This window comes from Miscanthus floridulus, chromosome 3 (assembly GCF_019320115.1).
Source record: "Miscanthus floridulus cultivar M001 chromosome 3, ASM1932011v1, whole genome shotgun sequence".
Taxonomy (NCBI): domain Eukaryota; kingdom Viridiplantae; phylum Streptophyta; class Magnoliopsida; order Poales; family Poaceae; genus Miscanthus; species Miscanthus floridulus.
The window spans coordinates 75,797,190-75,807,353 of record NC_089582.1 but is presented as its reverse complement, the minus strand read 5'-3'; the positions used below and the strand labels follow the sequence as shown (position 1 = coordinate 75,807,353).

Below are 10,164 nucleotides of genomic sequence, written 5' to 3'. Positions count from 1 at the left end.
TATATGCGCCATTTGCATGAATATTGTATGTCTCAAGCAACGGAAACGGAGGACTTTGGTTTTGAGGTTATTATCCGTTCGCCACATGTTTTTCATTATCCTGAAGAAGAGAAGTTTGATGTCGAGTGGGAGTGCTTGTTCTAGCTATACCAGAAACGTTCTCTCGATTCACAAATGTTGACGTTGTGGACTATGTAAATACCCTACACGCACGATATTACAATTAACTACTCTCTCGAGACACAAATTATTAACTTTTGAGCACTTTACGTGATTTTATGTAGGTGTATAGCAAAATTTTGCATACTAAAAAGTAAATGGGATAACATAGGCTTCTTGGACCCCTTGCGAGTCAATGAGAAGACATATTTAGGCCTCCATGGATGTGACGTGGAAGACCTAAAAGAGAGATTGACGGTTGTTTTCGATGAATTCAAGATGAAGACTAAAACCCACATACTTCTAGCCTATAACTGCGAGTATGTGTTCTCGGCTTTTAATTTTATGCTTCTTTTTCGTTAAGATTATTCGATAATTAAGATTATATGATTGCAGCAACCATTTGGTCTTCATTTGTGTCAATCTTGCTAAAAATCTGATCGAGGTGTGGGACTCGAAGAAAAAACCATTTCATCATTTGGATGCACCGGTGGCAGTGCTAAATTAGTAAGCGATCCTAATAACATATTATTTTCTAATCACACATACCGCTTTTTAATGTTTCTCTTTTTAATGTTGCACAGTGTTCGAAGAAGACATATCGGTGGGACGCATGTCCCATTGAAGGTTGTCGAAATGGAGGGGAAGTACCTAAAATAGCCGGCGGGAAACAATGAATGCGGGTTTTATGTAATGTGGGCAATGCTACGCTACATCGGTGGGAAATCAGAAGAAGCAGATAAGTTGGTGTGTATAATCTCTATTTCATTTATGTCTGTTAATAACTAAACAAAATGATTTACTGATTCCTCTTTGGATATCATGTTTTTTGAACGACAGCGCAAGAAATATAACCACGAAAGGTTGTTAGACATGGAGATCGTCGCACTACAATCGGAGCTGGCATAATTCTTCTTAGCCGAGGTATTGGAAAAAGATGTAGTATTTTCTATTGCACAATCCGTGAAGTTCAAGGACCCGTATGACCTAGAGTGGCTCGCTAGATTATTGTAAGAAGTCTGAGAAGCATGCTTCATCTTATCGAATAATTTCTTTTTTTATTTTGAGGGATTGAGATCTTGGTAAGAACATTTGAACCGATAGTGATAGCTAACCCTCATCACTGCCGGTTTGATTGTCCTAGTTCAAAATTCGACAGTGATGGAGTGTTTTGAACCGGCAGTATTGTCCTGATCTGGGGTAGTGTAACGTCATGCCCCCGAAGCTAGCAAAGGTATACACAAAATTAGATCAAGAAAAATCATTCATGTAGTAGGGAAAAACTGATCAATGGATCCTTTCATGGAGTTTAAACAATGAGTAAAATATGGAATATGGAATGTTTCATTAGAAATGAGTAATATGGAACTTATAGCAGTGATAGCACCGTACCCGTCCACCTCGCAATCATACACATGGTCCCATCGTTGAAATGTTTCTATCAGAATGCACCAAGTAAATAAGTAGCTCCTCTAAAAGTTTTCTTTATATATATATATATATATATATATATATATATATATATATATATATATATATATAAGAGAGTAGCTCCTCTAAAAGTTAATGTTTTAAGTAAATAAAAGATATGGATTTTACACATACTTGAACAATTGACATGTGGAGAGGTGCGTGAATGACGAAATGCTTTAATGATCTGCTGGTTGAAGTAGCACGTACATGAAAAATATGTACAGTAGTTGTCTCTACAACTACGTTACTTTAGCAAAAAGGACGACTAATCCATCCATAGCAATAAAGAACATCTGTAATCCAGGGGAAATCGAAGGGATGTGTACTTTTAAAAGTTAATTTATGATAGAAAAGGTACGGCCGGCACAACTAGATTTAATTGAGGCCGTTAAACAGCAACTTATCTACTATATATAAGAGATAATTAAATCATTTTCTAATAATATATAGAAGAATGAAAAATAAACCAACACATGGTTTTCCCATCCCAGACTAATATAATCATGCTGCTTTATTTCCTGGTCTAGCTATTGAGAGATGGATCAAGCTAGTGAGGGCAATAATACACAATCCTCGGCCGACTTGTGGGGCCATGAAGATCCTGGCCTTCTCTCTCTCTCATGAGAACTTTCGCCCAACAAGAAGTTGAATCTTATGTGTAGAACTAGAACATGTGAGAGCGAGGGAGGAGAGAGGCATTTTGAGGGCGGAGGATATCTCTGGATTGTCAACATCTTCCCCTTTTTGTGGCCTCCATATAACTTAGCTCATGGAGGCCTAAACCCACCCTCTCCGCACTCCGATCCTCATACTGCAAGAACCTCTCCTACTCTCTCTCGTCTCAACACACACACAAAGGAAAAAGAGAGCCTCCAAGCAGACCCCTGTAAGCTGCAGCATGCGCGAATCCTAATTGAGGTAATCTCTCTCTCTCTCTCTCTACGAGAATTGCCATGTTGCTTCCATGCACGCCTGCTTCTCGATCAGCATAGAGCTCTAGATTCATAGTGAGTTTGCGGGGACGATTAGCCTTGCAACGCCACCATGCTCACTTCTCGCCAAGTTTTCTATGTAATACACAGCAAGATGATTTTAGTTTCTCGGCAATTTCATTTTCGCAAAACAAATGTTTGATATGACCTTGGTGGTTTAATTTTTGAATCTCTAGCTGCAGCCAATTGCAAGCAAAACGTTAGACCAGTTGGTCTGGTTGTTCGCTTTATACCGTGCCGGCCAGAGTTCGAACCCTCTCGGGGGCGGATTTGTTGGCCGGAGGAGGCGCAGTTTATCTGCGCATTGAAAAAAATCTCCTCGTCTGCCCCACGCTAAAGCCCAGTCTCACGGGAGCTGCGGTTCCGCTGTGTATAGGTGGGGTAGAGGTTCAGGAGTTTTCTCAACCTATGTAAGAAAGTCTTCTTCTTAAGCATAATATCCGGGGCTGTGTTACCCCGCGAGTTTTTTTTTTCTAGCTGCAGCCAATTTTAATATGCACATGCAGGGGTTATTCGATTTTTAGTTTGAGGTATAAAAAAACGTCCACGGAGTGCACTTCTCCCATGCTAGAAAAGTAATGCTCTTTAATTGCCACAGTCGACACGCGTACGTTCACATATATAAATTATTTTGCATTTTCTGTCCATCCTTCAAGATTTTTCCAAAAAAAAAAGAATTAGCTGTTGATTCATTGAATACTACCTGTACCAATTTTGCCATGGCACCAGCTGCATGCAAACATCCCTGTGTCGCGCATGGTCCAATATTTTATTTTTCCATCATGATATGCATGCAATTCTCTCACACACTAACCCCCCCCCCCCCCCCCCCCCCCCCCACCTGCAATGAACCTGGCATCTTCTGTACGTACATTCCATGATGCTAGCTGCACTTGATGTTCATTTCAGACCTTCAGTCCACATCCCTCTAGTTAAGGGGCTCATTCAGTATTTCAAAGAAACCGAAAGGCGTCGCAATCTCGGCAAAACTTGAGACTAGTGTTGGTATACTTGAAAGCAAACCAAACGAAATTCATCCATTTTTTTGCATGTGCTAGCTAGTTCAAACTACTCATGGCAAGCCTGCATGCATAAATAGACACTGGGGTCATGCCAAGTGGCCAACAGCAAGCAACCAGTGCTGCGTGTCTGGTGGAGCCGAGCCTTGTGGGGTGAGGCCTGCTTGAGGTGAGCTACTAGCTAGCACTGTTACATCTGAAAGCAGCACAGGGTATTAGTGCTATCACCACTGTTTGTCCTCTTGCCTTTCCATCTCTCTCTCTCTCTCTACATGTTTATGCTACAAGCTGGAGTTTGGTGCATGATGAGGCTTCCAGGGACATGAGTTGCATGGAGGTCCCATATGTCTTCCCTAATGCCTTGATGCTTTGGGCACTGGTGGGGAGATGGTAGTTGCTAGGTGCACAAGCACAAAACTGACTTCACCAGATTTCAGGGGATTCCAGCTCCTAGAAATCTTTCCCTTCTGGATTTTTCTTTTCCTCCCAAAACATCACATAGAAGGATTTTTTTTTTCATTTTCACTATCAACCAAGTAGTACATAGCATCTATCCCTTGAGGAAAATCTAGATTACCTTATCCTGGATTTTTTTGCTTCCTTAAAAAGCTGCCTCTGGTGAGGCCTGATCTTCCACTCGCAACTTTGTAACTAATGTGGCCAGCACCCTGTCTCTGTATTGGATTATGAGTGTGTGTGTGTTGTGTGGTCTGGGCCCAAGTCACATCAGCACTACACCATCAACAAAAGGTGAGTCAGCCTAATCAATCCACAAGACCCTTAATACGCCATCATGTGCATGTGTGACTCCCTAATTGTGAAGTCATGCTTGCATAAACTCCAAACAAAAAAGTGCATACAAGAAACATCTCAATATTATATACCCTCTTTCACCAAGATATTACGAAGGCGAAAGCACGGAGAGAGGTAGGATGGGCTATGGGGCTCACCCAAAGCTAGCTATCAAGAAAGAGCATGCCACACGCACACCAACACACACACAATGGGAAGTGTGGTCCTGAAAGCTCCTCTCTTGCTAGTGTGTGTGTGTGTGTGTGTGTGTGTGTGTGTGTGTGTGGAAGTGGTCGATTGCGCTTTTTCTCCAAATGAGAAGGGCCACATCCCTGTCACCTCACATTTTCCATGGGCTTGAGGTCCAGCTTTTTAGCTGGCAGATCTTGAGGCTTCGGAGTTTTTCTTTTTAATTCATGAAGGTATGGATCCACTTTACCATGATACAGCGCATCTGTTTTGCTGCAAGAGAGCTTTTCTTGAGTTTTGGAAGTTTTGAACAATTTATTGGCATTTTTGTAGTTGTGCTTTTATCACGTTTTTTCATGTTTTTTGTATCAGGTTCTAAGAATTTGCCAATGAAATGAATTAGTGTGAAGTCTTGGATGAATTAAGATTTTATGTGCACTGAATACGAGTCCAGCTGTTGTGTTTGTGCCAGTGTTCTGGATATATTCAGTGAGACAGTGACTGACTGCTGAACTTTTTGCTGCAAATCCTTGCCACACGATATCTAGCTCTGTTTTTTTTTTGTTTTTGTTTATTTATTCAGTTGCGACATTCTTTGACATGGGCATGAAAAATTTATGCAATTTTGAGCGATAATCACAGAATTTCATTTTTTCCCCACAGATATCTTGCTATGTTTTCCAAAAAATACATAATTTTGAGCGATTGTCAGAGATTTTCTTTTTTCTGAAAAACTATTATTTCGATTATGAAGGAAACAATCAACTTGGTGTCATCTCTGTTTTTTCCCTGAAAATGGAGGAAACCGACTGTTCAACTAATTTTGATGCTCCTCTTATTTCAAATATGTTGATGTGGACTAGTAATTCAGCTATAGCAGGCAGTGGATTAAGTGATCTTATGTTATTACCAGGACTAGGTCAACAATATATTGCAATGAAGTACATGAAGCTTGGTACAAAACCTGATACATTCTATACCGAAGAAGCAGTCAGGTAAATGTCATGTAGGATGTTGCATTTTATATGGAAATTATGAAATTTGTTCCTTGTCAAATCAAATGCTTTGTTAAAAATTGTACAGTTACTCAACAGTGTTGAATTGTTATGGCTTGTCAGGTCAGTAGTGTCAGACATACCCGCCGATCTCATTATCCATGTCAACAACACCAAGTATCAGCTACACAAGGTACGAATGTTTTTTTTTTCTATTTATATGCAAAAGAAAGTGATCATCGTCTCCTCTTATGAAACACTCTCATACATTCTCTCGAGGAGTGGTAATCAAATAGTTCATAGTTTCTTTTCGAAGCTTTGAGAGAGAGATATTTGTCTTCGTTTCAGTGACCCAAAAGTAGTTTCTAGGAACTTGCAAGTCAACTGAAATACCCGTATCAATCTGATGCAATGCAAGGAACATCTGCCCTGAAAAGATTTGCTCTACACTGAAAGCACAAAGTTGATTGAGAAAACATATTCCTGTCAATCAAGAATCAACTGTAGTTGCAACCACTTGTAAAGGCTCAGAGATTTGATAGTCACTACCTTTTACAAAAAGTCCAAACAATTAAGGCATTCGATGAACATAGATTAGGATGGGGGTGCTGAACTCGATCCATCTTTCTCTAATAGTTCATCGCTTCACATGTTGCCACTTTCTTTCCATAGGCATTGTCACGGATCTAAAGATGCTATGAACTGAGGCGCCTTTACTAAGTCGCCCCTTGCAATGATTAGCGCAGATCAAAGCCTAATGATGGCATCAAAGTAATTCTATCTTTGGTTACACTAGTAGCTAATAAAATGCTTAATGAAGAACAAATCTCAGTTGGTTCATAGGCCTGAGGATCTGCTTTGGCAAGATTGTCGTAGTTCACATGCTGAACCGGACACGCAATGGCATAAAGAAAAGCCGTCTCACGCTTTTTCAGATACACGCTTCAAAAGCTTCTTCTGAATAATAACATGCAAACCGGGTCAGGAATAGATTGTCCAGTTCTTCATTAGGTTGTCTCGTGTATACCACCGAAGTGGGTTGTTTATTGGCAATTTGTAAACTGATCAAGTGATGAAATCTATGATCTGCTTCAAGGGTTGGAAACTACTAACAGTCCATTGTGGTTCTGCAGCACTGTGTTTTTATGCCCTTGCTTCTGGTTTTTCCATGAGCCCTGTTTTTGGTTCCTACGTCTCTGTGACGGCGACCTAACTTGTACTAATATATTTGGTGAATATATGTAAACAAAGTAGCTTCAGACTGAATCAAGCATTTGGTATTTTACATTTCACTAAGCAAAGAGATATAGAGCTTAGCAACTAATGCTTTCATGAAGAGAACTCGATCTGAGACTATTTTGACAGATTCAAATATGTATCACTTTTACATTTGAACTGGTGGTTAACCTGTGGCAAAGTAGCCATGAATTATGAACTTTTTTTCATTCTCTTGGTTCTACATCATTTGCAGCTGAAATTTGGTCAGGGCTCTTCTGACGACGTCGATTGCAATCAGGCTTGCAAAGTATGCAAACAATGTGACCTTTTTTTTCAAAACAAAAGCGAGCTAAGAAATATTGTTCGCTATAGTCATCTTAATAAATGAACCAAGTTGGCTCATATTGTTCGCTTGCAATTTTTTTCAACTGAACCAAGAGATAGTCAAGAGTTTTTTTGGTGCACCAATAGACATCAAGAAAAAAATGAATCAAGTGCAGGCCCATATTGATCGTTTTCGTGATCTTATTAATAAGAAACAACGAAACTGTCTCACAAGTTCTGGTTCATTTTGCGATTTTCCAGTACCTTGATGACTTAAAAAAAAGACTTGAGTTCACAATTATGAATTCAAAGGCATTTCTTGATGACAAATTACTAATTGGGTTGAGTGGTGACAAAGACAAGCGAATTTTGTGCTGTGGGTTGGCCTGGCCCCTTTCCATTTCCAATGTCCAGCCTCTTGATTTCAGTTGTTGTTTACCTGTAGTTCCCCCTGCTCCTCAAGTGCGGCCTCCTGCAGCGCCTCTGCTCCGACACCGACGACTGCGACGAGGAGCCGGTGCCCGTGGCGCTGCACGACATCCCTGGCGGCGAGGAGGCCTTCGAGCTGTGCGCCAAGTTCTGCTACGGCATCTCCATCAGCATCAGCGCCGGGAACCTGGTGCCCGCGATGCTGGCGGCGCGGTTCCTCCGGATGACGGAGGCCGTTGCCAAGGGCAACCTGGTGGCCAAGCTCGAGACCTTCTTCGACTCCTGCGTCCTGCAGGGGTGGAAGGACTCGGTCGCCGCTCTGCAGGCGGCGTGGCGGATCTCCGGCTGGAGCGAGAGCCGCATCGTGCAGCCCTGCATCGACTCCATTGTTGAGAAGATCCTCATGCCGCCGTCGAAGGTCGTGTGGTCCTACACGTACACCAGGCCAGGGTACAACACGAGGAAACCCCACCAGTCAGTCCCCAAGGACTGGTGGACGGAGGACATCTCCGCGCTGGACATCGAGGTCTTCCGCTCCGTCATCTCCACCGTCCGGACGTCGCGCCTGCTCCCGCCGCCGCTCATCGGCGAGGCGCTGCACGTCTTCGCGTGCAAGCACCTCGTCGACCCGCTGCACGTTGGCAGCAGCGGCGTAGAGAACGGCGTCCTACACCAACCGCCGCAGAAGTCGGCCGCCGCCGAGGAGACACTGGTGGCGAAGCAGCGGCACGTGCTCGAGTCCATCGTCACGATGATTCCGGGCGAGCCGGGGTCGGTCACCTGCCGCATCCTGCTCAGGCTGCTGCGGGTGGCCAACTACGTCAGCGCGTCGTCGTCCACGCGCGCGCAGCTGATCCGGCAGGCCGGCTCCCAGCTCGACGAGGCCAGGGCCGCTGACCTGCTCATCCCGCTGCCGTCGGACCCGCAGGCGTACGACGTCGGCGCGGCGGAGGCCGTGCTGGAGCACTTCCTGGAGCAGTTCCAACGGCCCGCGTCGGCCGACGGGCGGCACCGGATGAGCGCCGCCATGGAGAAGGTCGCCAGGATCTTCGACGAGTACCTGCGGACAATCGCGCTGGACCGCGACTTCCCTGTCGGCAAGTTCGTTCACCTCGTCGAATGCTTGCCGGACATCGCCCGCAGTGACCACGACGGCCTCTACTACGCCATCGATATCTATCTCAAGGTCAGAAATAAAGCTCAAAGAAACATGTATGTGTAAACTTCTAAGACGGATTTGAGTTGATCAATATATTGCGACGTACGTACGGCGTGCAGGAGCACCCGGAGCTGAGCAAGGCGGACAAGAAGCGGATGTGCCGCCTGATCGACTGCCGGAAGCTGTCGCCGGACGTGCGGGCGCAGGCGATAGCCAACGACCGGATGCCACTGCGAACCATTGTGCAGCTTCTCTTCGTCGAGCAGGAGAGGACCATTGGTGCCGCTGGCGGCAGCCATGCTACTGACGGGGGCGCCGCAGATCGGGCCTCCGTCGGCGTCAGCGTCATCTCCCAGCTCGCGGCGAGAACCAAAGATGAAGAACCAGCATCGTCTGCTGACCACAAGTCAGACGTGCACAGACCACGCCGGGACCATGCCCGGGTAGCCGATGGAGCAGCAGCCGCTGCCATGACGAGGTCGCTGTTGGTGTCAACCAAGACACCACCGGTAGCGAGGAAGGAGAGGACGCCGGAGGAGAGCAGGACGAGGAACAAGCAGTGAAGCCCAGTGCGCAATTTGTTCATACTTGTCATTCTTGATTTTTTTTTTTTTATTTCAGTGCATCCCATTTTTGGTGGGAGATGTAAGCGATGTCCTTGTTTGAAACATGAAAGAAAATGAGAGGTAGATTTTGTAATTAAAATGGATGGGGAGTTAATGGCTACAGTCATACCCATATAATAATCTAGGATAACTCAGCAATGAAGAAAGGTTCTTGTTCATCACCTCTCCAGTCCCTGTTCCAACCAGAAATGAAGGGACGAGATAGGAGTGATGTGCATGAGTGCGCATGAGTGCGTAACTCCAGATCGAGAATGACTTTGCACTGGGGTGGGCTGCGGCTGGGCTTGAGTTGGACATGAATAGGGTCGGCCCGAGTCCAGATCCAAACAAAATTAAGTTTAATTAAATTAATTATCTAGGTGCTTTATGATACATGTAACTTTTTTGAAGAGGACCACCGGAGCAAAACTCTACAACTTGGGCGTGTTTGGATCGCAGCCAGAAGTCGCCGCACCATGCCTTGATTAGCTGCCGTAGGTTTGGCGCTGCCGGCGCTCGCCACGCACAGCCAGTTTATTTTGCTGCAATGGGCTTTATGTGGCAGACGAATCGTCCGCCGCGCTTGTGGAATTTAACAAACATTGAACAAATAAGTTGACATATACCAGTAGTTCGATCAAATGCATCTTGCAAAACGTTATATCAAATGGCACTCGCTTCCACTGAACAATAACTATTTCATCGTATTGTTCTAGACGAGGAAAACGCTTCTGTTAACAGGTACAGATCTTCCGGCCAGGTTGATGCTGGGTGCAGCAAACTTATCCACTTCACTCGAACTTGAGGGAC

At 44.5% G+C, this 10,164-nt stretch overlaps 1 protein-coding gene across 2 annotated transcripts; it reads left to right on the top strand.

The window, feature by feature from the left end:
- Positions 1-2,298: 2,298 nt before the first annotated feature.
- On the top strand, positions 2,299-9,516 carry LOC136545960 (BTB/POZ domain-containing protein At5g47800-like). Of its 2 annotated transcripts, none has more exons than XM_066537939.1 (5): positions 2,299-2,550; positions 5,538-5,619; positions 5,743-5,812; positions 7,607-8,776; positions 8,869-9,516. In XM_066537939.1, the coding sequence occupies exons 2-5, from the start codon at positions 5,561-5,563 to the stop codon at positions 9,310-9,312; spliced, it is 1,743 nt and encodes a 580-aa protein (XP_066394036.1). In that variant the 5' UTR covers positions 2,299-2,550; positions 5,538-5,560; the 3' UTR covers positions 9,313-9,516. The 2 variants fall into 2 exon arrangements, with proteins under 2 accessions (XP_066394036.1, XP_066394037.1); XM_066537940.1 differs by lacking the exon at positions 2,299-2,550 and adding an exon at positions 3,513-4,857.
- The last annotated feature ends 648 nt before the right edge of the window (positions 9,517-10,164 follow it).